Source organism: Anomaloglossus baeobatrachus, chromosome 1 (assembly GCF_048569485.1).
Source record: "Anomaloglossus baeobatrachus isolate aAnoBae1 chromosome 1, aAnoBae1.hap1, whole genome shotgun sequence".
NCBI classification, from domain to species: Eukaryota; Metazoa; Chordata; class Amphibia; order Anura; family Aromobatidae; genus Anomaloglossus; species Anomaloglossus baeobatrachus.
The window spans coordinates 814,842,731-814,870,459 of record NC_134353.1 but is presented as its reverse complement, the minus strand read 5'-3'; the positions used below and the strand labels follow the sequence as shown (position 1 = coordinate 814,870,459).

Genomic DNA, 27,729 nt, shown 5'->3' with positions numbered 1-27,729 from the left:
ATGCCAGGAGGGGGAGCAATGATCTGCAGAGCTACAGTGAAGCAGCGAGAAGCAAGGTTCGTATTTGCTTCGGTGTACCTGACCAGAATCAGCAGATGGCCCTGCGTCCTCAGGAAGGAGTAAGCCAGCTCTGTGTGGAGATCTTCGCGCGCTTCCCGGGAAGGGGGTGTTTGGCTTATCGCGGCCCGAGGGGGGGCGGGGCTTAGCGCAAAAAAATAAAAAAAAAGGTGCCGAGAAGAGGTCAGTTGTAAGTAGTGAAAAAACGGCGGGAAGGGAACTCCCCCTCCCTACAGCCAGCACGCAGCTATGGTGGGAATAAAGCCTGTGAGCTCATTAGCCCTGGGGGCCGTCTTACTCTCTTTGCCTGGGAAACCAGTCAGGGAGGATCTCACCTTAACACTGCCTCAGTCCAGGCAGTGGAAATAGCAGAGTCAGCCTGTTGTGTCCGGCCACACAGGTGCAATGTATCAACTCAGTGTCTGCAAAAGGAGCTGAGGAAGTGTGCCTCTGTCCTGGGCCTCTGGAAAATCAGTGTCTGTGGGACCCGTCGTCCAGTAAGATGCAGCCCAGGAACCAGCGGCGCAGGAGGGGGTACGGGGAGGCGACACTCCGCATTCCCGCCCGTTGATGGTATTGGGAGATCGGTCCCTAGGGGAAACCGTCGCCCTCAAAAAAATAAAAATAAAACCTTGAAAGGATGTGCCTCCTACAGACACTAAGCTAAAACTGGGGTTGCCTGGCCCGGCCAGTGGGTGTATACTGCAGAGGAGGAGCTAATGTCTTTTGCATCTACTTAGTGTCCTCCTATGGATAACCAGCATAACACCCATGGTCCTGTGTCCCCCAATGAGGCGTCAGAGAAATAATGATTTTATTTAAATATATTAAAATACAACAAGAATGAAATATCAGTAAAGATGCTGAAACGACGGGGACACGAAAAAAAAAGTGAGGCCAGAAGCAATATTATAAAACGTGTACCCAAAGGATTTATATAGAAAGGGTATTAACATTTATATTGCCAGATGTTGGCTATTGTCACTGTAAATATATCATTGGTGGCAGTGTTATATAGTATGATGGTATAAAATCATAAAGTATATTTAAATAAATTATATTATCATTATTTTAAATCATTACCTACTTCTCGAGCTTTGACAATCCAAGGCGATATATATCTTAGATATGTGATGGAATTAATATGCCTTGACAGCTACTATATTACAGATTACAGGAGTGTATCAGTCTTATAACATTGAGTTGCAAAGTTGGGGTTGTTCCTTTTCAAATAATGTTTGGCACCAGCCATATATATTTATATATATAATCAGATAGTGCTTCAATTGCCTCTCTGCTGCTGCTCCCGATATCTGGTTTTGGCTGCAGCGCTGACATCATCTCAACAGTGTGACCGCCAATCAGTGAGCTCAGCAGCACTGAAGTGGACACCGATTAGTTGCCGGGCTATAGTCAGTGCCACAGCCAATGCCAAACATTGGGAGCAGCAGCGGAGACTCGCCGGTGGACCTCAAGAAGGAGAGAGCTGTGCGTTTTGATAGTTTTTAAACTGTGACTGGAATGTTTTCTGAAAGGAAACAAAACTCTATAACAAAGTAAAATGTGGACATCTGAAAGGCTCTCATTGTATGAAACCTCATGGAAAGTGTTACACGATTTGGAGGGAGGAACCTAAAACCAGCCAAAAAGATTAATATCGCAGAGTGAGGAAACTCACTATGACAGATATATTGCTCTAGTAGCAACATATAGTCAGGGCTTATTATTGAATTATTGAAAATCTGACAGTGACTAGCTCTGCCCTTTTGAGTTAGTTGCATCCACTTTTTGAATAGTGACAAAGCGGGAATAAAAAAAAAAGTCTTCAGGTGTAAAAGAATGATCAATTTCCCCCTCTGCGTCCATCAAGTCTTACCTTACATTCCTTAAAAGGGATGGTTTTGGACTGATTTCTACTGAAGTATTCATCGATGTGAGACTGAAATTTTTTAGCAATAAGTGCGCCATCTTCCCAACTGCATTCTGAATATGGAAGCCCCTGCCACTTGCAAAAATAATCTGGGTATCCGGCCGCAGATTTCTGATTGGAATGCGCTGGAAGAAAAATATACGTAATTAATTATTCAGAGCTTGAAATATCTACACTTTATAGCTATGGAGGAATAATAAAAACACTGATAACACTGAAGATCACAAGGACTAAATTCACTTTTGCTGTTTTACATTATTTCACTCCAACATATTCCATGGCACATTACAATGGAGAAGTGAAGATCTGACAAAACATTTCCCAACCTTTTCTACAGAGCGATACAGGGGACAGACAATCGCACCTATTAGGACGTTGTAAGCTTATGGCCCTGCGCACACCTGCATGCGGCAGATTCTTTGCCTGAAGGACTTTTCATTGAAAGACTTGTAGCTTCCAATTTGACAGCAAAAGTGACAGATGCTAAGCTTTCCATGTCATCAGATCGGATTACATTGAGAAGGAAGTGCTGAACAAGCTTTGTTCTGTTCTTGCTTGTTTCGGTGTAATGTATAAGGTGTATGTCTTAAATTTGTATGTAAAAAAGAGAATTTTGTTTACTTACCGTAAATTCTTGTTCTTATAGTTCCGTATTGGGAGACCCAGACATTGGGTGTTTAGCTTCTGCCTCCGGAGGACACACAAAGTACTACACTTAAAAGTGTAGCTCCTCTCTCTGAGCTTATACACCCCCTGGTGAGCAGACCCAGCCAGTTTAGTGCAAAAGCTGAAGGAGAATAGCCACCCACAAGTAAAACAGAGCAAGAGCCGGAACAACCGGAGACTCTGTCCACGACAACAGCCGGTGATAACACGCGGAACAAGAAATTGCCAACAGACAACAGGGAGGGAGCTGGGTCTCCCAATACGGAACTATAAGAAAAAGAATTTACAGCAAGTAAACAAAATCCTTTTTTTTCTTTATCGTTCCTTTGGGAGACCCAGACCATGGGACGTCTCAAAGCAGTCCCTGGGTGGGAAATAAACAGAAAAAACTAAGAAGTAGGCAGAACCTAACTTCACAAATGGGCGACAGCCGCCTGAAGGATGCGTCTGCCCAAGCTCGCATCTGCCGAAGCATGAGCATGCACTTGGTAATGCTTTGAAAAGGTATGCAGGCTAGTCCAAGTGGCAGCCTGACAGACTTGTTGAGCCGTAGCCTGGTGCCTGAAAGCCCAAGAGGCACCGACAGCTCTGGTCGAATGTGCCTTGATCCCCGGCGGGGGAGGCACCTGAGAACACTGGTAGGCGTCCGAAATGGTCGACCTAATCCAACGGGCTAAGGTCGGCTTAGAAGCAGAGAGGCCCTTGCGCCGGCCTGTGGTTAGAACAAAAAGAGAGGTGCACCGCCTAAGAGCAGCGGTGCGAGACACATAGATCCGGAGAGCACGCACCAGATCCAGAGTATGCAACGCTTTTTCAAAGCGATGAACAGGAGCCGGACAAAAGGAAGGTAGGGTAATGTCCTGGTTAAGGTGGAAAGGAGAGACCACCTTAGGAAGAAAGTCCGGAGTCGGACGGAGAACCTCCTTGTCTTGATGAAAAAACAAAAAAGGTGACTCCGAAGAGAGCGCAGCCAAATCGGAGACTCTCCTGAGGGAAGTTATGGCCACTAGAAAGGCCACTTTCTGTGAAAGACGAAACAAAGAAACCTCCCCAAGAGGCTCAAAGGGGGGTTTCTGCAAAACCGTGAGAACCAAATTAAGGTCCCAGAGATCCAAGGGCCGCCAGTAAGGCGGAATGATGTGAGACGCGCCCTGCATGAAGGTGCGGACCTGAGCCAGCCGGGCGAGACGCCGCTGGAACAGAGCTGAGACTTGTCCCTTGAGAGAGTTGAGGGACAGTCCTAGCTGCAGACCGGACTGTAGAAAGTACAGAAGGGTCGGCAAAGAGAATGGCCAAGGAGGATGGCCGGAAGAGCGACACCAGGACAGGAAAATTTTCCAAGTCCTGTGATAGATCTTGACGGAGGAAGACTTACGGGCCCGAGTCATAGTGGAGATGACTTCCGGAGGAATACCAGAAGCCGTCAAGATCCAGGACTCAAGAGCCACGCCGTCAATTTGAGAGCCGCAGAATTCAGGCGGAAAAACGGACCTTGTGAGAGAAGGTCTGGACGGTCCGGGAGATGCCACGGCACCTCTACGGACAGATGGAGCAGGTCTGGGTACCAAGCTCGCCTGGGCCAGTCCGGAGCAATGAGGATGACTCGACGGCCCTCCATTCTGATCTTGCGCAGGACTCTGGGCAAGAGAGCTAGAGGGGGAAACACGTAGGACAGACGAAACTGGGACCAGTCTTGAACCAGAGCGTCCGCTGCAAAGGCCTGAGGATCGTGGGAGCGAGCCACGTAAACAGGAACTTTGTTGTTGTGACGGGATGCCATTAGGTCCACGTCCGGAGTGCCCCATTTGCGGCAGATTGACTGAAACACTGCCGGGTGCAGGGACCACTCGCCACTGTCCACGGTTTGACGGCTGAGATAATCTGCCTCCCAGTTTTCCACGCCTGGGATGTGGACTGCGGATATGGTGGACTTGGAGTCCTCCGCCCATTGAAGGATGCGTTGTACCTCCAACATTGCCAGGCGGCTGCGTGTCCTGCCTTGGTGATTGATGAAGGCAACCGCTGTCGCGTTGTCTGACTGGACTCGGATGTGCCTGCCCGCCAACAGGTGGTGAAAAGCTAGGAGAGCCAGAAGCACGGCTCTGGTTTCCAGCACATTGATCGAAAGGGCTGACTCGGACGGAGTCCAAGTGCCCTGCGCTCGGTGGAGGAGACATACCGCTCCCCAGCCGGATAGACTGGCATCCGTGGTGAGGATCACCCAGGACGGGGTCAGGAAGGAGCGCCCCTGGGACAGAGAGAGGGGCCGAAGCCACCACTGAAGAGAGCTCCTGGTCTGTGGCGACAGAGCCACTAACCTGTGCAAGGAGGAAGGCCGCTTGTCCCAACAGCGGAGAATGTTCAGCTGCAGGGGACGCAGATGGAACTGGGCAAAGGGAACAGCCGCCATTGACGCCACCATTTGACCCAGCACCTGCATCAGGCGCCTGAGGGAATAACGGCGGGGCCTCAGCAGAGAGCGCACCGCCAGTTGGAGGGACTGCTGTTTGACTAAGGGCAACTTCACAAGTGCCGGCAAAGTCTCGAACTGCATCCCTAGGTACGTGAGACTCTGGGTCGGAGTCAGAGTGGATTTGGGAAGATTGACAAGCCACCCGAATTGGGCTAGAGTGGCGAGAGTGAGCGAGACACTCTGCTGACAGTCCACGCTGGATGAAGCCTTGACTAGAAGGTCGTCCAGGTAAGGGATCACTGCCAACCCCTGTAGGTGCAGGACAGCAATCACTGCTGCCATGACCTTGGTGAATACCCGAGGAGTTGTGGCCAACCCGAAGGGGAGAGCCACGAATTGGAAATGATCTTCTCCGATTGCAAAACGTAGCCAACGCTGGTGTGAAACTGCAATTGGCACATGCAGATAGGCATCTCTGATGTCGATGGATGCCAGGAAATCCCCTTGGGTCATTGAAGCAATGACTGATCGCAGAGACTCCATGCGAAAGTGCCGCACCTGAACATGCTTGTTGAGAAGCTTGAGATCCAGGATGGGCCGGAAGGAATCGTCCTTTTTGGGGACTAGGAAGAGATTTGAGTAGAAACCTCTGAACCGTTCCCGGGCGGGAACCGGTACAATTACTCCGTTGGCCTGCAAGGATGCCACGGCCTGTGAGAAGGCGGCGGCCTTGGAGCAGGGGGGAGTTGACAGAAAAAAATCTGTTTGGCGGGCTGGAAGAGAATTCTATCCTGTAGCCGTGGGAGATGATATCCCTCACCCACTGATCGGAGACGTGTTGAAACCACGCGTCGCCAAAGTGGGAGAGCCTGCCACTGACTAAGGACGTTGCTGGTGCGGATAGATAGTCAAGAGGAGGCTGCCTTAGCGGCAGCACCTCCTGCGGTCTTCTGTGGACGCGCTTTTGGGCGCCAGTTGGATTTCTGGTCCTTGGCTGAGTTAGTGGACGAGGCCGAGGGCTTAGAGGACGACCAGTTGGAGGAACGAAAGGAGCGAAACCTCGACTGATTCCTACCCTGGAAAGGTTTCCTGGGTTTGGTTTGTGGCATGGAAGTACAATTCCCGCCAGTAGCTTCCTTTATAATTTCATGCAGTTGTTCTCCGAACAGCCGGGACCCAGCAAAAGGGAGCCCAGCAAGGTACTTCTTTGAAGAAGCATCTGCCTTCCACTCTCGAAGCCACAAGATCCTGCGGATAGCGAGGGAATTAGCCGAAGCCACCGCAGTGCGGTGAGAAGCCTCCAGCATGGCAGACATGGCATAGGATGAAAAAGCTGAAGCTTGGGAAGTTAAGGCAACCATTTCGGGCATAGATTCCCTGGCGAGGGAATGCATCCCCTCTAGAGAAGCAGAGATGGCTTTGAGAGCCCACACTGCTGCAAAAGTCGGGGAGAACGAGGCCCCCGCCGCTTCATATACGGATTTGGCCAGAAGGTCAATCTGGCGGTCAGTGGAATCCTTAAGGGAGGTGCCATCAGCCACCGATACAACGGTCCGGGCTGAGAGTCTAGACACCGGGGGGGTCTACCTTTGGGGAATGAGCCCACTCCTTGACCACCTCAGGTGGAAAGGGAAAGCGGTCATCAGAACCACGCTTTGGGAAGCGTTTGTCAGGACAGGCCCTGGGCTTGGTCACAGCGGCCTGAAAACTGGAGTGGTTAAAGAACACACTCTTTGCTCTCTTAGGCGAGGTAAACTGGTGCTTTTCTGCCAGAGAGGGTTGCTCCTCTGATACTGGCGGATTGAGATCCAGTACAGAATTAATGGAAGCAATCAAATCACTAACATCAGAGTCACTTTCAGATAGATCAATGGGGTACATGGAGTTAACCTCCGAGCCCCCCGTAAAGGCATCCTCCTCATCCTGCGAGTCAGCTCCTGAATCAGAGCCGCAGGACGAGGAAGGAGAGGGAACCCTGCTTCTTAGGAGGACGGGGTCTGGGACCAGATGATGAATCCTCTGTGAGCTCCGGTCCTGAGAGACCCCTAGCAGCAGAGGCACCCTGTGAAGGGGGCTGATGCATGTTCAGCAAAGTCCTGGACAGAAGTCCCATGGACTCAGCAAAAGACTGGGAGATAGACCTAGAAAAGGATTCTACCCAAGCCGGGGGGCTCAGCCACAGGAGCAGGAGCAGCCTGAGAGACCACTGGGGGTGAGACTCCAGGCTGTGGCACCGCCAGGTTAGAGCAGGCATCACAATGTGGATAGATGCTCGGTTCAGGCAGCAGGAGCTTACATGCAGTGCATACTGAATAAAGCTTTGGAGCCTTGCTCCTCGTGTGAGACATGCTGCTGGAGTGGGGGCTCTGCAAGAGAATGAACCCCAGAGAGTATATACAGAGGTCCACAACCAGAGGTTGTGGCTTACCAGACCGCTGAAGCGGTGTTGTGCGCCCTCCAGATCCCAAAGCCCGGACCTCCAAACACAGCACCCAGCAGGGATGCAGAGCGCAGACCAACGTCTGAGTGAATCTCTGAGAAAATGGCCGCCGGAGCGAAGAGAGGGGGCGGGACTTTTCTCTGAAGAGCGGGATCTGGAGGGCCATAGAAACCTACAGGGGAGGAGACACGCACAGCAGTGGGGAGTGTCCCTCCCCTGTGCAAAACGGCCGCCGGGCGGAGCCGAGCCTGTCCCTCTGCATGAGTAACATGCGAGGGCAGTGAAACAGAAACTAGGCCTCCGGCGAAGCTGGGGCCTAAATTTGAGCGGCGAAGCCGACGAGCAGGCACCATCGGCGCGGTTCTCGTGCGACAGCTAGAGAACCCGCCGGAAATGTCAAAAAACACAGCAAACACACTCTCCCCAAACATCAAAGCACAGGGACCCCCATACATAAACGTCTCAGGTACTTAGCTGCCGAGACGCAGGGCCAGGTCCCTGGGGATGAGTGCTCCGGTCCAGCAGGGTCCTGAAGGGCTGCGGATGGAGACCGGTCTCATGCTAGGCATGGAGACCGTGCTGGCTCCCACTTCAAGCCAGAGCCCATGAGGGATGGTGAAAGAGCGCGGCATGTAAGGCTCCAGCCTTGGAAATCAACCTTAACAACACCGCCAACACAGTGGGGTGAGAAGGGACATGCCGGGAGTCCAGACGTGGACCGGCTTTTCTTCAAACTCTTTCCAAAAATCAAACAAATCAGATGAGAATGCATGTGTGGATGTATGCCTCCTGACACAAAGCGATAAACTGGCTGGGTCTGCTCACCAGGGGGTGTATAAGCTCAGAGGGAGGAGCTACACTTTTAAGTGTAGTACTTTGTGTGTCCTCCGGAGGCAGAAGCTAAACACCCATGGTCTGGGTCTCCCAAAGCAACGATAAAGAAAAATATTTAATAAAGATAATTGATAATTGATTTAAAAGAAGGGAATTTTGTTACTTACCGTAAATTCCTTTTCTTCTAGCTCCTATTGGGAGACCCAGACGATTGGGTGTATAGTAAGGAATAACGTTTGGAACACCATTCTAAGTCTGAACTGGGTGCAAAAACCTAAAAAAACATCACTATGGGGAGATAAGGTATGCAACACCAGTGACTATGTAAGGGGAATACATGGAATAGCAGAAACTGCTGTGTGAATACTGACTTGAAAAATCCAATAGCTACATGTAAGAGTGAAAATGTGAAAAATGGAATCTGCATTACTGCCATGAACATATGAATAAAGAGAAATTTAGCTACTGAATTGATCAATGCAATAGAGCCCCAACACTACGCCAAAGTATTTCTCTACGTTGGGGTCCCTAGCTTGTGTGTGTCCTCTCATGCAGTTAAAAAACTTACCGTGTATGGGAAGCTGAGACCCAGGCTATATATGCGTATGATATGGATTGGCAATAGGTGTGTGGGGAGGGTTCACAAACGAAAAACTACTAACAATAAGGAATAACGTTTGGAACACCATTCTAAGTCTGAACTGGGTGCAAAAACCTAAAAAAACATCACTATGGGGAGATAAGGTATGCAACACCAGTGACTATGTAAGGGGAATACATGGAATAGCAGAAACTGCTGTGTGAATACTGACTTGAAAAATCCAATAGCTACATGTAAGAGTGAAAATGTGAAAAATGGAATCTGCATTACTGCCATGAACATATGAATAAAGAGAAATTTAGCTACTGAATTGATCAATGCAATAGAGCCCCAACACTACGCCAAAGTATTTCTCTACGTTGGGGTCCCTAGCTTGTGTGTGTCCTCTCATGCAGTTAAAAAACTTACCGTGTATGGGAAGCTGAGACCCAGGCTATATATGCGTATGATATGGATTGGCAATAGGTGTGTGGGGAGGGTTCACAAACGAAAAACTACTAACAATAAGGAATAACGTTTGGAACACCATTCTAAGTCTGAACTGGGTGCAAAAACCTAAAAAAACATCACTATGGGGAGATAAGGTATGCACACAAGCTAGGGACCCCAACGTAGAGAAATACTTTGGCGTAGTGTTGGGGCTCTATTGCATTGATCAATTCAGTAGCTAAATTTCTCTTTATTCATATGTTCATGGCAGTAATGCAGATTCCATTTTTCACATTTTCACTCTTACATGTAGCTATTGGATTTTTCAAGTCAGTATTCACACAGCAGTTTCTGCTATTCCATGTATTCCCCTTACATAGTCACTGGTGTTGCATACCTTATCTCCCCATAGTGATGTTTTTTTAGGTTTTTGCACCCAGTTCAGACTTAGAATGGTGTTCCAAACGTTATTCCTTATTGTTAGTAGTTTTTCGTTTGTGAACCCTCCCCACACACCTATTGCCAATCCATATCATACGCATATATAGCCTGGGTCTCAGCTTCCCATACACGGTAAGTTTTTTAACTGCATGAGAGGACACACACAAGCTAGGGACCCCAACGTAGAGAAATACTTTGGCGTAGTGTTGGGGCTCTATTGCATTGATCAATTCAGTAGCTAAATTTCTCTTTATTCATATGTTCATGGCAGTAATGCAGATTCCATTTTTCACATTTTCACTCTTACATGTAGCTATTGGATTTTTCAAGTCAGTATTCACACAGCAGTTTCTGCTATTCCATGTATTCCCCTTACATAGTCACTGGTGTTGCATACCTTATCTCCCCATAGATTGGGTGTATAGCACTGCCTCCGGAGGCCACACAAAGCATTACACTAAAAAGTGTAAGGCCCCTCCCCTTCTGGCTATACACCCCCAGTGGGATCACTGGCTCACCAGTTTTAGTGCAAAAGCAAGAAGGAGGAAAGCCAATAACTGGTTTAAACAAATTCACTCCGAAGTAACGTCGGAGAACTGAAAAACCATTCAACATGAACAACATGTGTACCCGAAAAACAACCAAAAATCCCGAAGGACAACAGGGCGGGTGCTGGGTCTCCCAATAGGAGCGAGAAGAAAAGGAATTTACGGTAAGTAACAAAATTCCCTTCTTCTTCGGCGCTCCATTGGGAGACCCAGACGATTGGGACGTCCAAAAGCTGTCCCTGGGTGGGTAAAGAAATACCTCATGTTAGAGCTGCAAAGACAGCCCTCCCCTACGGGGAGGCAACTGCCGCCTGCAGGACTCTTCTACCTAGGCTGGCGTCCGCCGAAGCATAGGTATGCACCTGATAATGTATGGTGAAAGTGTGCAGACTCGACCAGGTAGCTGCCTGGCACACCTGTTGAGCCGTAGCCTGGTGTCGTAATGCCCAGGACGCACCCACGGCTCTGGTAGAATGGGCCTTCAGCCCTGATGGAACCGGAAGCCCAGCAGAACGGTAGGCTTCAAGAATTGGTTCTTTGATCCATCGAGCCAGGGTGGCTTTGGAAGCCTGCGACCCCTTGCGCTGGCCAGCGACAAGGACAAAGAGTGCATCAGAGCGGCGCAGGGGCGCCGTGCGGGAAATGTAGATTCTGAGTGCTCTCACCAGATCTAACAAATGTAAATCCTTTTCATACCGGTGAACCGGATGAGGACAAAAAGAAGGTAAGGAGATATCCTGATTAATATGAAACGAGGATACTACCTTAGGGAGAAACTCCTGAATGGGGCGCAGCACTACCTTGTCCTGGTGGACCACCAGGAAGGGAGCCTTGGATGACAGCGCTGCTAGCTCAGACACTCTCCCAAGAGACGTGATCGCTACCAGAAAGGCCACTTTCCGTGATAGTCGAGAGAGTGAAACATCCGTCAGAGACTCGAAAGGCGGCTTCTGGAGAGCAACTAGTACCCTGTTCAGATCCCATGGATCTAACGGCCGCTCGTACGGGGGGACGATATGACCAAACCCCCTGCAGGAACGTGCGTACCTGCGGACGTCGTGCTAGACGCTTCTGAAAAAAACACCAATAGCGCCGAGACTTGCCCTTTAAGGGAGCCGAGCGACAAGCCCTTTTCCAACCCAGATTGCAGGAAGGAAAGAAAAGTAGGCAATGCCAATGGCCAGGGGGACACTCCTTGTACAGAGCACCAGTAAAAGAAAATCTTCCACTTCCGTGGTAGATCTTAGCAGACGTGGGCTTCATAGCCTGTCTCATGGTGGCAACGACCCCGTGGGATAATCCTGAGGACACTGGGATCTAGGACGCAATGGCCACACAGTAGGTTCAGGGCCGTAGAATTCAGATGGAAAAAACGGCCCTTGGGACAGTAAGTCTGGCCGGTCTGGTAGTGCCCACGGTTGACCGACCGTGAGATGCCTGTCGCCAGAGCTCTTTGATCGTCATGAAAACCGGGACCTTGCTGTTGTGCCGATTCGTGAAACCCGTCCGGGTGCAGAGACCATTCTCCTGCGTCCACGCCCTGGTGACTGAGGAAGTCTGCTTCCCAGATTTCTACGCCCGGGATGTGAACTGCGGATATGGTGTATGCTCTGTCTTCCACCCCTAGCAGAATCCGGCGGACTTCCTGGGAGGCTCGCCGACTGCGTAGTCCGCCTTGGTGGTTGATGTATGCCACCGCTGTGGATTGTCCGACTGAATTCGGATCTGTTTGCCTTCCAGCCACTGCAGGAAGTCTTGCAGTGCCATATGCACTGCCCAGAGCTCCAGACAATTGATCTGAAGAGTGGACTCCTCTGAAGAGAGTCCTTGATCGTCTGAGAAAGGGGGACGTTCCTGTGTAGGGACATCGACTTCCCCTCCCATTAGCGAAGAATGTTCTATTGAAGTGGACGCAGATGAAACTGCGTGAAAGGGACTGCCTCTGGATGAGGTGTCTCCTTGAAGGAGAGACTGCACCCCCGTCTGTAGTGACCGCTGTTTGTCCAGTGGAAGCTTCACCATCGCTGAGGGAGTGTGAAACCCCAAGCTAAGATATGCCAGCGATTGGGTCTAACTTTGAAAAGTTGAGGACCCACCCGAAACTCTGGGAAGTCTCCAGCGCCATGTTCAGGCTGTGTTGGCATGCCTCGTAAAAGAGTGCCTTGACAAGTAGATGGTCTAAGTAAGGGATCACAGGGTGATCCTGAGAGTGCGGGAGTGGTCCCACTGCTGCCATGAACTTGGTGAAAACCCGTGGGGCTGTCGCCAGAACGAAGGGTAGGGCTACGAACCGAAGATGCTTGTCTTCAATAACGAATCGTAGCAAACGCCGGTGCTCTGGAGCAATCGGCACGTGGAGATAAGCATCCTGATGTCTATTGATGCTAGGAAATCTCCTTGAGACATTGAGGCAATGACGGAGCGGAGGGTTACATCCGGAACCGCCTGGTTTTCACGTGCTTGTTGAGCAGTTTAAGGTCCAGAACGGAACGGAAGGAGTCGTCCTATTTTGTCACCCCGACCAGATCGGAGTAAAAAGTGTCTCTTGTTCCTGAGGAGGAACCGGGATTACGACTCCTACTGCCTGCAGAAGAGCCTCGGCTCGGCCGGTGAGGAAGTTTTTGCGACAAACTGTTTCTCACCCACCGGCCATTGACCTGTGGCAGTTAAATGTCGCTAAAGCGGGGGAGTCTGCCACCGACCGCGGACGCGGAGAGAGAGGGCTGAAAGTCATGAGGAAACCGCCTTGGTAGCGGTTCCTCCGGCTGCCTTCTCCGGGCGTGATTGAGCCCGCCAGGAACCTGCGCCCCTCTGAGCCTTTTGAGTCCTGTTGGACGAGGGCAATTGGGACGTGCCCGAGCCTGGGAAGGACCGAAACCTCGACTGTCCCTTCTCCTGATGGGTCTTGTTTGATAGCTGGGGTAAGGAAGAATCCGTACCCTTGGACAGTTGAATGATTTAATCCAACCGCTCACGAAACAGTCTGTCACCAGATAAAGGCAATCTGGTTAAGCACTTTTGTGGAAGCAGCATCTACTCCAATCCCTTAACACTAGGAGCGTAACAACACGGAGTTGGCGGACGCCACTGACGTACGGCTCGTAGAGTCCAGGACAGCATAAACAGCTTGAGTCGCAATGCCGACATTGCGAGGTGAAGGACGCTACTGCGGCCAAGATGTACATGTGACCGCGTCCCTCTGCGCAATACTAGCTGAAATAGCTTGGAGTGCCTCTATGGCTGCGAATGCCGGGGCAACCGACCCGCCGATAGGGCTATCTGTCTGCCAATGGCATCTTTAAGTGAAGTCCCATCTTCCACTGCAACTATAGATCTAGCCGCAAGCCTGGAGATTGGGGGATCCACCCTTGGAGCGCTTGAGCACGTCAGGGGGGAAGAGACAACGCGTATCTTCAATACGGTTGGAGAAACGCTTATCGGGATAAGCGTGATGTTCCTGGACTGCTTCTCTGGAGTCAGAGTGACCAGAAAAGTACTCAATATACGCTTGAGATACCGAAATAGGGATTTCTTCTGCTGTGAAGCTGACCCCTCCACTGGAGGAGTTGAGGGAGAAATACCCAACCTTCCATTGATGGACGCTATAAGATTATTCACTATAGCGTCACCATCCGGTGTATCCGGATTGAGAGCGGTCTCAGGATCAGAGTCCTGAACAGCTACGTCTGCCTCGTCATACAGAGAGTACTGTGATGAAGTCGAGGGCCGTTCTTAGGGAGCTCGCTTAGGCCGTCTGGGACTGTCGTCCGTGTCAGAGCCTGCACCCTGGGATGCATGGGACCCTCCTGGAGCCATGATTTGTTTCGAAATCAGGGTGGCCAGGGGCATTGAATCAACATTGCCCAAGGTCTGTCTGGACTGCAAAGTCTGTAAGATGTTAGTCATAGCCACAGACAATATATCAGCGGAAACTGCAACTCCGTCCCTGTCCCTGGACAGGGATCACAGGTGGTTCTTTTGGCCACCTGTAGCAGAGACCCCGTTGAGTAATTGCACACACTGGGGGTCCTGGAACAGTCGCATGCAGTACAAGCAGCATAGAAAGCCTGTGCCTTGGCACCCATGCTTTTTTTTTTTTTTTTTTTGCTGTTGCTGTCTAGCCATCTAGGAGCATTAGCCAAGAATAGCGACCGTACAGTGCAATGTATAGCATACAAGCATGAAGTACAATAAACACTTCAGCACATGCAGTACAAGGAGCATAGAAAGCCTGTGCCTTGGCACCTTTGCTTTTCTGCTGCCGTTGTCTAGTTAATCAGGAGCATTAGCCAGGAAAAGCGACATACAGTGAATGTATAGCATACAAGCATGAAAATAACCACTGCAGCACATGCAATCCAAGCAGCATTGAAAGCTTGTGCCTTAGCACCCTTGCTTTTCTGCTGCTGTTGTCTAGTCATCAAGGAGCATTAGCCAAGAATAGCGACATGCAGTGAATGTACAAGCATGAAAATAAACTCTGCAGTACATGCAATCCAAGCAGCATTGAAAGCTTGTGCCTTAGCACCATTGCTGTTTGCTGCCGCTGTCTAGCCATCTAGGCGGGTAGACAGCCAAGAATAGCCCTTACAGTGCAATGTAAAGCATACAAGCATAAAGGACACATGACACTGCAGCACATGCAAGACAAGCAGCATATAGAGTCTGTGCTTTAGCACCTCTGATCTTTTGCTGCTGTTTCTAGGTCTGCATCCTGAATAGCGACCGTACAAAAGTACAACAGGACACTTCGGCATTAGTGGGTCAGCACTTTAGTTGCCGCTTACCGCCCGCACAAAAGCAGGTGTGTGGCGCCGGAATCCTGTACTGGTAAGCTCAGTGTCTCAGTTTTCCCGCTCTGCGTGCCGGAATGGCTGCCGGCGTCCAGAGGAGAGGGGCGGGCCGAGGGCGTGCCCGAGACAAGAGCGGGAACCCGGCGCCCACTGTGTCTAGTAAAGGGGGCTGGAGAATGCAAATAAGGCTCCAGCCCTCGGCGCTGCTATAGAACAGCGTCTCTCCCTGTCCCTGAGTGACAGGGTGGGGGCGGGAACGAAGCGGCGCTAGGCCGCAAAAGCCGGGGACTAAAGTTAGAAGCGCCGCCGCCGTAAAAGCGCGGTCGGCGCGTCCCCGGCGCACTACAAGTCGCAGCTGCGCCGCCGCTCCAGGGGCGGTCGGCGCGGCGGTCCCCACACGTAAAGTCCCCCAGTAATCTGCAGGGACTATAAGCCCAGCGCACAGCGCTACAGTCCCCGGCGCACTAGCACACCCAGCAAGCCTGGAGTGTGCGTGGCCTGCCATACGGGGACACAGAGTACCTGAAAGTTGCAGGGCCTTGTCCCTGAACGGCACTCCCGCTCCACATCCAGCAGGTTCTATGGGTCTGTGGATGGAGCCCGGCCTCAGGGCTTGGTGGCCGGAAAGATCCCACTTCCTCAGAGCCCCTCAGGGGGATGGGGAAGGAAAACAGCATGTGGGCTCCAGCCTCCGTACCAGCAATAGGTACCTCAACCTTACAAACCGCAAGTGGGGTGAGAAGGGAGCATGCTGGGGGCCCTGTATGGGCCCTCTTTTCTTCCATCCGATATAGTCAGCAGCTACTGCTGACTGAACAGTGGAGCTTATGCATGGATGTGTGCCTCCTTCGCACAAAGCAGAAAACTGGTGAGCCAGTGATCCCACTGGGGGTGTATAGCCAGAAGGGGAGGGGCCTTACACTTTTTAGTGTAATGCTTTGTGTGGCCTCCGGAGGCAGTGCTATACACCCAATTGTCTGGGTCTCCCAATGGAGCGCCGAAGAAAAAAAAATTGAGAAGACAGTTAAGGGAAAAAAAAAAAAAAAAGAGCCTGGAATAGCAATGTGAGCATAACGCAACATATATACATATATACACTACAGTTTAAAAGTTTAGGGTCACTTAGATATTTCCTTATTTTTGAAAGAAAAGCACATTTTTTTTCAATGAAGCTTAAGAAGTTTAATGTTAGCTTTAACATTAAATTGAACAGAAATACTCTCTATACATTGCTAATGTGGTAAATGACTATTCTAGCTGCAAACGTCTGGTTTTTAATGCATTATCTACATAGGTGTATAGAGGCCTATTTCCAACATCCACCACTCCAGTGTTGTAATGGTACATAGTGTTTGCTGTGTTATAAGGCTAATGGATGTTTAGAAATCCCTTCAAAACCCTTGTGCAAGTATGTTAGCACAGCTGAAAACAGTTTTGCTGATTAAAGAAGCTATACAACTGACCTTCCTTTGAGCTAGTCGAGAATCTGGAGCATTACATTTGTTGATTCCATTAAACTCTCAAAATGACCAGAAAAAGAGAACTTTCATGGGAAACTGACAGTCTATTCTTGTTCTTAGAAATGAAGGATATTCCATGCGAGAAATTGCCAAGAAACTGAAGATTTCCTACAACGGTGTGTACAACCCCTTCAGAGGAGAGCACAAACAGGCTCTAACCAGAGTAGAAAGAGAAGTGTGAGGCCCCGCTGCACAACTGAGCAACAAGACAAGTACATTAGAGTCTCTAGTTTGAGAAACCAACGACTCACAGGTCCTCAACTGGCAGCTTCATTATATAATACTGACAAAACTCCAGTGTCAATGTCTACAGTGAAGAGGCGACTCCGGGATGCTGGCCTTCAGGGCAGTGTGGCAAAAAAAAAACAAAAAAAAAAACAACATAGCTGAGTCTGGCTAAGAAAAGGAAAAGATTAATAGGGGCAAAATAATACCAACATTGGACAGAGGAAGATTGGAAAAAAGTGTTATGGACAGATAAATCGAAGTTTAAGGTGTTTGATCACACAGAAGAACATTTGTGAGGTGCAGAACAACTGAAAAGATGCTGGAAGAGTGCCTGACACCATCTGTCAAACATGGTGGAGGTAATATAATGGTCTGGGGTTGCTTTGGTACTGGTAAAGTGGAAGATTTGTACAATGTAAAAGGGATTTTGAATAAGGAAGGCTACCACTCCAGTTTGCAACGCCATGCCATATCCTGTGGACAGCGCTTGATTGGAGCCAATTTCATCCTAGAATAGGACAATGACCCAAAGCACACCTTCAAATTATGCATGAACTATTTAGGGAAGAAGCAGGCAGCTGGTGTTGTATCTGTAATGGAGTGGCCAGCCCAGTCACCAGATCTCAACCCAATTGAGCTGTTGTGGGAGCAGCTTGACCGTATTGTACGCAAAAAGTGCCCATCAAGCCAATCCAACTTGTGGGAGGGGCTTCTGGAAGCATGGGGTGAAATATCTCCAGATTACCTCCGCAAATTAACAGCTAGAATGCCAAAGGTCTGCAAAGCTGGAATTGCTGCAAAGGAGCATTCTGTGCCGAAAGCAAAGTGTGAATGAGAAAATTATTATTTCAAGTAAAAATCATTATTTCTAACCTCATCAATGTCTGGACTATATTTTCTATTCATTATGTAACTCATTTGATAAATAAAAGTATGATTTTTGATGGAAAACATTACTGCTGCTCACTAAAGGCAGCAAGGGCTAGGCACAGGCACCTTGTAAAGTATGCAGGTCAAGTGGCATTCTGGACACATAACCACTCCAGTGACGGGCAATAGATAAAAAACACCAAAAGGTCAGGCTCACATCATATTGGGAGATCACAATTATTGGGACCCCTTTGCATGCCACAGACACTGTATTGTATGCCAATACTACAGTGGAATATGTATGTGCCCAAGATGACATGTACTCACATTTTTTATGCTATTTTTGCGAAAACAGAAATGAAGCGTTTTACAGTACAAGCAAAGTGGAAGGGATTAACAAATCTCCTGAGCACTTTCCTTTTTTTTTTTACATTGTGTAAACTGACCTATGGTGCATTTTTTCCCGAGCCCCAGTATGTCAATTTCTGTGGCCGGTACGCTGAGTGTTGTGAGAAATTTCCATATAGACGTGCGTTCGATGCAGAAATTTCACCAGTAAAATACGCACATGCATTTTTTGTGTATTTACATGGCGGAAACTAACAAAAAAAAAACCGCTGGTAATACACACCTAGTGATGTCAATAACAGGAAGTTTCAAAAACAAAAGAAGGGAATTTTGTTTACTTACCGTAAATTCCATTTCTTCTAGCTCCAATTGGGAGACCCAGACAATTGGGTGTATAGCTTCTGCCTCCGGAGGCCACACAAAGTATTACACTTAAAAGTGTAAAGCCCCTCCCCTTCTGCCTATACACCCCCCGTGCCTCACGGGCTCCTCAGTTTTGGTGCAAAAGCAAGAAGGAGGAAAAGTTATAAATTGGTTTAAAGTAAATTCAATCCGAAGAAATTTCGGAGAACTGAAACCATTCAACATGAACAACATGTGTACACAAAGAACAACAGCCCGAAGGGAACAGGGGCGGGTGCTGGGTCTCCCAATTGGAGCTAGAAGAAGAAGGGAATTTTGTTTACTTACTGTAAATTCCTTTTCTTCTAGCTCCAATTGGGAGACCCAGACAATTAGGTGTATAGGCTATGCCTCCGGAGGCCGCACAAAGTATTACACTAAAAGTGTAAAGCCCCTCCCCTTCTGCCTATACACCCCCCGTGCTCCCACGGGCTCCTCAGTTTTGGTGCAAAAGCAAGAAGGAGGAAAAAAATTATAAACTGGTTTAAAGTAAATTCAATCCGAAGGAATATCGGAGAACTAAAACCATTCAACATGAACAACATGTGTACACAAAAAAACAGGGGCGGGTGCTGGGTCTCCCAATTGGAGCTAGAAGAAAAGGAATTTACGGTAAGTAAACAAAATTCCCTTCTTCTTTGTCGCTCCATTGGGAGACCCAGACAATTGGGACGTCCAAAAGCAGTCCCTGGGTGGGTAAATAATACCTCATAATAGAGCCGTAACGGCTCCGTCCTACAGGTGGGCAACCGCCGCCTGAAGGACTCGCCTACCTAGGCTGGCATCCGCCGAAGCATAGGTATGCACCTGATAGTGTTTCGTGAAAGTGTGCAGGCTCGACCAGGTAGCTGCCTGACACACCTGCTGAGCCGTAGCCTGGTGCCGCAAGGCCCAGGACGCTCCCACGGCCCTGGTAGAATGGGCCTTCATCCCTGAGGGAACCGGAAGCCCCGAGGAACGATAAGCTTCGAGAATTGGTTCCTTGATCCACCGAGCCAGGGTTGATTTGGAAGCTTGTGTCCCTTTACGCTGGCCAGCGACAAGGACAAAGAGTGCATCCGAGCGGCGCCGTACGAGAAATGTAGAATCTGAGTGCTCTCACCAGATCTAACAAGTGCAAATCCTTTTCACATTGGTGAACTGGATGAGGACAAAAAGAGGGTAAGGAGATATCCTGATTGAGATGAAAGGGGGATACCACCTTAGGGAGAAATTCCGGAACCGGACGCAGGACCACCTTGTCCTGGTGAAACACCAGGAAAGGGGCTTTGCATGACAACGCTGCTAGCTCAGACACTCTCCGAAGTGAAGTGACTGCAACTAGGAAAACCACTTTCTGCGAAAGGCGTGCGAGAGAGATATCCCTCATTGGCTCGAACGGTGGTTTCTGAAGAACCATCAGCACCCTGTTCAGATCCCAGGGTTCTAACGGACGTTTGTAAGGAGGGACGATGTGACAAACCCCCTGCAGGAACGTGCGTACCTGTGGAAGTCTGGCCAGGCGCTTCTGAAAAAACACAGAGAGCGCAGAGACTTGTCCCTTAAGGGAGCCGAGCGACAAACCCTTTTCCAATCCGGATTGAAGAAAGGACAGAAAAGTGGGCAAGGCAAATGGCCAGGGAGAAAAACCCTGAGCAGAGCACCACGACAGGAATATTTTCCACGTCCTGTGGTAGATCTTGGCGGACGTTGGTTTCCTAGCCTGTCTCATAGTGGCAATGACCTCTTGAGATAATCCTGAAGACGCCAAGATCCAGGACTCAATGGCCACACAGTCAGGTTGAGGGCCGCAGAATTCAGATGGAAAAACGGCCCTTGAGACAGCAAGTCTGGTCGGTCTGGTAGTGCCCACGGTTGGCCCACCGTGAGATGCCACAGATCCGGGTACCACGACCTCCTCGGCCAGTCTGGAGCGACGAGGATGGCGCGGCGGCAGTCAGCCCTGATCTTGCGTAACACTCTGGGCAACAGTGCCAGAGGAGGAAACACATAAGGGAGTTGAAACTGCGACCAATCCTGAACTAAGGCGTCTGCCGCCAGAGCTCTGTGATCGTGAGATCGTGCCATGAATGCCGTGACCTTGTTGTTGTGCCGGGACGCCATTAGGTCGACGTCCGGCATCCCCCAGCGGCAACAGATCTCCTGAAACACGTCCGGGTGCAGGGACCATTCCCCTGCGTCCATGCCCTGGCGACTGAGAAAGTCTGCTTCCCAGTTTTCCACGCCCGGGATGTGAACTGCGGAGATGGTGGAGGCCGTGGCTTCCACCCACATCAAAATCCGCCGGACTTCCTGGAAGGCTTGCCGACTGCGTGTTCCGCCTTGGTGGTTGATGTAAGCCACCGCTGTGGAGTTGTCCGACTGAATTCGGATCTGCTTGCCTTCCAGCCACTGCTGGAACGCTTTTAGGGCAAGATACACTGCCCTGATCTCCAGAACATTGATCTGAAGTGAGGACTCTTGCTGAGTCCACGTACCCTGAGCCCTGTGGTGGAGAAAGACTGCTCCCCACCCTGACAGACTCGCGTCCGTCGTGACCACTGCCCAGGATGGGGGTAGGAAGGATTTCCCCTTCGATAATGAAGTGGGAAGAAGCCACCACCGAAGGGAAGCTTTGGTTGCCTGAGAGAGGGAGACGTTCCTGTCGAGGGACGTCGGCTTCCTGTCCCATTTGCGTAGGATGTCCCATTGAAGAGGACGCAGGTGAAACTGCGCGAAAGGGACTGCCTCCATTGCTGCCACCATCTTCCCCAGGAAGTGCATGAGGCGCCTCAAGGGGTGTGACTGACCCTGAAGGAGAGATTGCACCCCCGTCTGTAGTGAACGCTGCTTGTTCAGCGGAAGCTTCACTATCGCTGAGAGGGTATGAAACTCCATGCCAAGATATGTCAGCGATTGGGCCGGTGTCAGATTTGACTTTGGAAAATTGATGATCCACCCGAAACTCTGGAGAGTCTCCAGAGTAGCGGTGAGGCTGTGCTGGCATGCCTCTTGAGAGGGAGCCTTGACCAGCAGATCGTCTAAGTAAGGGATCACCGAATGACCCTGAGAGTGGAGGACCGCCACTACTGCAGCCATGACCTTGGTGAAAACCCGTGGGGCTGTCGCCAGGCCGAACGGCAGTGCCACGAACTGAAGGTGTTCGTCTCCTATGGCGAAGCGCAGGAAGCGCTGATGCTCTGGAGCAATCGGTACGTGGAGATAAGCATCTTTGATATCGATCGATGCAAGGAAATCGCCTTGGGACATTGAGGCGATGACGGAGCGGAGGGATTCCATCCGGAACCGCCTGGTCTTTACGTGTTTGTTGAGCAGTTTTAGGTCCAGGACAGGACGGAAAGACCCGTCCTTCTTTGGAACCACAAACAGGTTGGAGTAAAAACCGTGACCCTGTTGCTGAAGAGGAACGGGGACCACCACTCCTTCTGCCTTCAGAGTGCCCAGCGCCTGCCGAAGAGCATCGGCTCGCTCGGGAGGCGGAGATGTTCTGAAAAATCGAGTCGGAGGACGAGAGCTGAACTCTATCCTGTAACCGTGAGACAGGATGTCTCTCATCCAACGGTCTTTTACCTGTGGCAGCCAAATGTCGGAAAAGCGGGAGAGCCTGCCACCGACCGAGGATGCGGTGTGAGGAGGCCGAAAGTCATGAGGAAGCCGCCTTGGTAGCGGCACCTCCAGCGGTCTTTTTAGGGCGTGACTTAGACCGCCATGGATCGGAGTTCCTCTGATCCTTCTGAGGCCTTTTGTACGAGGAGAATTGGGACCTGCCCGCACCCCGAAAGGACCGAAACCTCGACTGTCCCCTCCTCTGTTGGGGTAATTTTGGTTTGGCCTGGGGTAAGGATGTTTCCTTTCCCTTGGATTGTTTGATGATCTCATCCAGTCTCTCACCAAACAAACGGTCGCCAGAAAATGGCAAACCGGTTAAGGACTTTTTGGAAGCCGAATCTGCCTTCCATTCCCGTAGCCACAAGGCCCTGCGTATTGCCACCGAATTGTCGGCTGCAACCGCCGTACGGCTCGCAGAGTCCAGGACAGCATTAATAGCGTAGGACGCAAATGCCGACGTTTGAGAAGTTATGGACGCCACTTGCGGCGCAGACGTACGTGTGAGTGCGTCAATTTGCGCTTGACCCGCTGAGATAGCTTGGAGTGCCCATACGGCTGCGAATGCTGGAGCAAAAGACGCGCCGATAGCCTCATAGATGGATTTCAACGAGAGCTCCATCTGTCTGTCAGTGGCATCCTTGAGCGAAGCCCCATCTTCAACTGCAACTAAGGATCTAGCCGCCAGTCTGGAGATTGGAGGATCCACCTTGGGACACTGAGTCCAGCCATTGACCACGTCAGGGGGGAAGGGATAACGTGTATCCTTAAGGCGCTTGGAAAAACGCTTATCTGGACAAACTCGGTGTTTCTGGACTGCCTCTCTGAAATCGGAGTGATCCAGAAACATACTCGTTGTACGCTTGGGGAACCTGAAACGGAATTTCTCCTGCTGAGAGGCTGACTCCTCCGCTGGAGGAGCCGAGGGAGAAATATCCAGCATTTGATGTATGGACGCGATAAGATCATTCACTATGGCGTCACCATCAGGAGTATCAAGGTTCAGAGCGGCCTCAGGATCAGAATCCTGATCAGCTACTTCCGCTTCATCATACAGAGAGTCATCCCTCTGAGACCCTGAACAATGTGATGAGGTCGAGGGGATTTCCCAGCGAGCTCGCTTAGGCGGTCTGGGACTGCGGTCCGTGTTAGAGACCTCACCCTGGGATCTATGAGACACCCCGGGGGAACATTGTTGTTCCAACTGAGGGGAACCAGGGGGCAATGATTCCACAGTGCCCATGGTCTGAGATACCGGTCTGGACTGCAAAGCTTCTAGAATCTTAGCCATAGTCTCAGAAAGTCTGTCAGTAAAAACTGCAAACTCCGTCCCTGTCACCTGGACAGTGTTAGCTGGTTGTTCCCCCTGGGCCCCCCTTAGCAGAGGCTCCGGCTGAGTAAGTGCCACAGGGGCCGAGCAATGCACACAATGAGGGTCAGTGGAACCTGCCGGTAGCGAGGTTGTACATGCGGCGCAGGCAGCATAGTAAGCCTGTGTTTTGGCACCCCTGCTTCTTGTGGGCGCCATGTTGTTGTCTCCTTTGAGCAACACAACAGGGTATATAGCCAGAAATCAACTGTGCACCATACAGTGTAAAGTATAGCCTGTAAACATATAAACTATAATTACACTTCTGCACAAGTGGGGCCAGCACCTCAGGTGCTGCTTACCGCCCGCTTAAAGCGGTTGTGTGGCCACCAGAATCCCTGCCTGGGTCCCCCAGAGTTTGTCTCCCCTCTGCAGCGTCCGAGGAGCTGACAGGAATGGCTGCCGGCGTCCTGAGGAGAGGAGGGAGCCGTGGGCGTGACCCAGAAAGTGCGGGAACTGGTGCCCCACTGTGCACAGTGAGGGGGGTGGAGTATGCAAAGCATGCTCCAGCCCTCAGTGCTGCCGTGCTGTACAGCGTCCCGCCCTTCCCCTGACTGGCAGGGCTGGGGGCGGGAAGAAAAAGAGACTAGGCCCAAAAGCCGGGGACTCGAGTTATAAGCGCGGCCGCCGTATAAGCGCGGCCGGCGCAGAGTCCCCGGCGCACTAACAGTCCCAGCCGCGCCTCAGTAATAACATGGCAGCGGCGGTCAGCGCGGTAGTCCCTATACACAAACACACTCAGCGACGCTGCAGTGTATAATGGCACAAACGCGGTCAGCGCCGCGGTCCCCGGTGCACTAGCACACCCAGCAATGCTGGAGTGTTGCTGTGCGCGGTCCCCACGGGGACACAGAGTACCTCAAAGTAGCAGGGCCATGTCCCTGAACGATACTCGGCTCCTATCCAGCAGGGTCCTCAGGAGCTGTGGATGGAGCACGGTCTCAGTGCCTGGAGACCGTTAGGATCCCACTTCACCCAGAGCCCTAAGGGGGATGGGGAAGGAAAACAGTATGTGGGCTCCAGCCTCCGTACCCGCAATGGATACCTCAACCTTAACAACACCGCCGACAAGAGTGGGGTGAGAAGGGAGCATGCTGGGGGCCCTATATGGGCCCACTTTTCTTCCATCCGACATAGTCAGCAGCTGCTGCTGACTAATCTGTGGAGCTATGCGTGCATGTCTGCCTCCTTCGCACAAAGCAAAAAACTGAGGAGCCCGTGGGAGCACGGGGGGTGTATAGGCAGAAGGGGAGGGGCTTTACACTTTTAGTGTAATACTTTGTGCGGCCTCCGGAGGCATAGCCTATACACCCAATTGTCTGGGTCTCCCAATGGAGCGACAAAGAAAAGGAATTTACGGTAAACAAAATTCCCTTCTTCTTTGTCGCTCCATTGGGAGACCCAGACAATTGGGACGTCCAAAAGCAGTCCCTGGGTGGGTAAAGTAAAACCTCGTAATAGAGCCGTAAAACGGCCACTTCCTACAGGTGGGCAACCGCCGCCTGAAGGACTCGCCTACCTAGGCTGGCATCTGCCGAAGCATAGGTATGCACCTGATAGTGTTTCGTGAAAGTGTGCAGGCTCGACCAGGTAGCTGCCTGACACACCTGCTGAGCCGTAGCCTGGTGCCGCAAAGCCCAGGACGCACCCACGGCTCTGGTAGAATGGGCCCTCAGCCCTGAGGGAACCGGAAGCCCAGAAGATCGGTAAGCTTCGAGAATTGGTTCCTTGATCCACCGAGCCAGGGTTGATTTGGAAGCCTGTGACCCTTTACGCTGGCCAGCGACAAGGACAAAGAGTGCATCCGAGCGGCGCAGGGGCGCCGTACGAGAAATGTAGAGTCTGAGTGCTCTCACCAGATCTAACAAGTGCAAATCCCTTTCACATTGGTGAACTGGATGAGGACAAAAAGAGGGTAAGGAGATGTCCTGATTGAGATGAAAGGGGGATACCACCTTAGGGAGAAATTCCGGAACCGGACGCAGAACCACCTTGTCCTGGTGGAACACCAGGAAAGGGGTTTTGCATGACAGCGCTGCTAGCTCAGACACTCTCCGAAGTGAAGTGACTGCTACTAGGAAGGCCACTTTCTGCGAAAGGCGTGAGAGAGAAATATCCCTCATTGGCTCGAAAGGTGGTTTCTGAAGAGCCATCAGCACCCTGTTCAGATCCCAGGGTTCTAACGGCCGCTTGTAAGGAGGGACTATGTGACAAACCCCCTGCAGGAACGTGCGTACCTGTGGAAGTCTGGCTAGGCGCTTCTGAAAAAACACAGAGCGCTGAGACTTGTCCCTTAAGGGAGCCGAGCGACAAACCTTTTTCCAATCCGGATTGAAGGAAGGAAAGAAAAGTGGGCAAGGCAAATGGCCAGGGAGAAAAACCCTGATCAGAGCACCAAGATAAGAATATCCTCCACGTCCTGTGGTAGATCTTGGCGGACGTTGGTTTCCTAGCCTGTCTCATAGTGGCAATGACCTCTTGAGATAACCCTGAAGACGCTAGGATCCAGGACTCAATGGCCACACAGTCAGGTTGAGGGCCGCAGAATTCAGATGGAAAAACGGCCCTTGAGACAGCAGGTCTGGTCGGTCTGGTAGTGCCCACGGTTGGCCCACCGTGAGATGCCACAGATCCGGGTACCACGACCTCCTCGGCCAGTCTGGAGCGACGAGGATGGCGCGGCGGCAGTCGGACCTGATCTTGCGTAACACTCTGGGCAACAGTGCCAGAGGAGGAAACACATAAGGGAGTTGAAACTGCGACCAATCCTGAACTAAGGCGTCTGCCGCCAGAGCTCTGTGATCTTGAGACCGTGCCATGAATGTCGGGACCTTGTTGTTGTGCCGGGACGCCATTAGGTCGACGTCCGGCATCCCCCAGCGGCAACAGATCTCCTGAAACACGTCCGGGTGAAGGGACCATTCCCCTGCGTCCATGCCCTGGCGACTGAGAAAGTCTGCTTCCCAGTTTTCTACGCCCGGGATGTGAACTGCGGATATGGTGGAGGCTGTGGCTTCCACCCATAGCAGAATCCGCCGGACTTCCTGGAAGGCTTGCCGACTGCGTGTTCCGCCTTGGTGGTTGATGTATGCCACCGCTGTGGAGTTGTCCGACTGAATTCGGATCTGCTTGCCTTCCAGCCACGGCTGGAACGCCTTTAGGGCAAGATACACTGCCCTTATCTCCAGAACATTGATCTGAAGGGAGGACTCTGGCTGAGTCCAAGTACCCTGAGCCCTGTGGTGGAGAAAGACCGCTCCCCACCCTGACAGGCTCGCGTCCGTCGTGACCACAGCCCAGGATGGGGGCAGGAAGGATTTCCCCTTCGACAGAGAAGTGGGAAGAAGCCACCACTGAAGGGAAGCCTTGGCTGCCCGAGAAAGGGAGACGTTCCTGTCGAGGGACGTCGACTTCCTGTCCCATTTGCGGAGAATGTCCCATTGAAGTGGACGCAGATGAAACTGCGCAAAAGGAACTGCCTCCATTGCTGCTACCATCTTCCCTAGGAAGTGCATGAGGCGCCTCAAGGGGTGTGACTGACCATGAAGGAGAGATTGCACCCCTGTCTGTAGTGAACGCTGTTTGTCCAGCGGAAGCTTCACTATCGCTGAGAGAGTATGAAACTCCATGCCAAGATATGTCAGTGATTGGGCCGGTGTCAGATTTGACTTTGGAAAATTGATGATCCACCCGAAACTCTGGAGAGTCTCCAGAGCAATGTTCAGGCTGTGTTGGCATGCCACTTGAGAGGGTGCCTTGACAAGCAGATCGTCTAAGTAAGGGATCACCGAGTGTCCCTGAGAGTGCAGAACTGCTACTACTGTTGCCATGACCTTGGTGAAGACCCGTGGGGCTGTCGCCAGGCCGAAAGGCAGTGCCACGAACTGAAGGTGTTCGTCCCCTATGGCGAAACGCAGGAAGCGCTGATGCTCTGGAGCAATCGGTACGTGGAGATAAGCATCATTGATGTCTATTGATGCTAGGAAATCTCCTTGGGACATGGAGGCAATGACGGAGCGGAGCGATTCCATCCGGAACCGCCTGGTTTTTACGTGTTTGTTGAGCAGTTTTAGGTCCAGAACAGGACGGAAGGATCCGTCCTTTTTCGGCACCACGAACAAGTTGGAGTAAAAACCGTGACCCTGTTGCTGAAAAGGAACAGGGATCACCACTCCTTCTGCCTTCAGAGTGCACATCGCCTGAAGAAGAGCATCGGCTCGCTCGGGGGGCGGAG

The 27,729-nt window shown here is 51.1% G+C and overlaps 1 protein-coding gene across 1 annotated transcript in view; it reads right to left on the bottom strand.

Annotated features, from left to right (window-relative positions):
* Positions 1 to 27,729, bottom strand: part of CHD1 (chromodomain helicase DNA binding protein 1) — a 295,481-nt gene that overhangs the window by 218,105 nt on the left and 49,647 nt on the right. Inside the window, exon 10 of the mRNA XM_075325063.1 lies at positions 1,934 to 2,112. Within this exon, the coding sequence (XP_075181178.1) occupies positions 1,934 to 2,112 (179 nt within the window). The remainder of the gene's footprint in view (positions 1 to 1,933; positions 2,113 to 27,729) is intronic.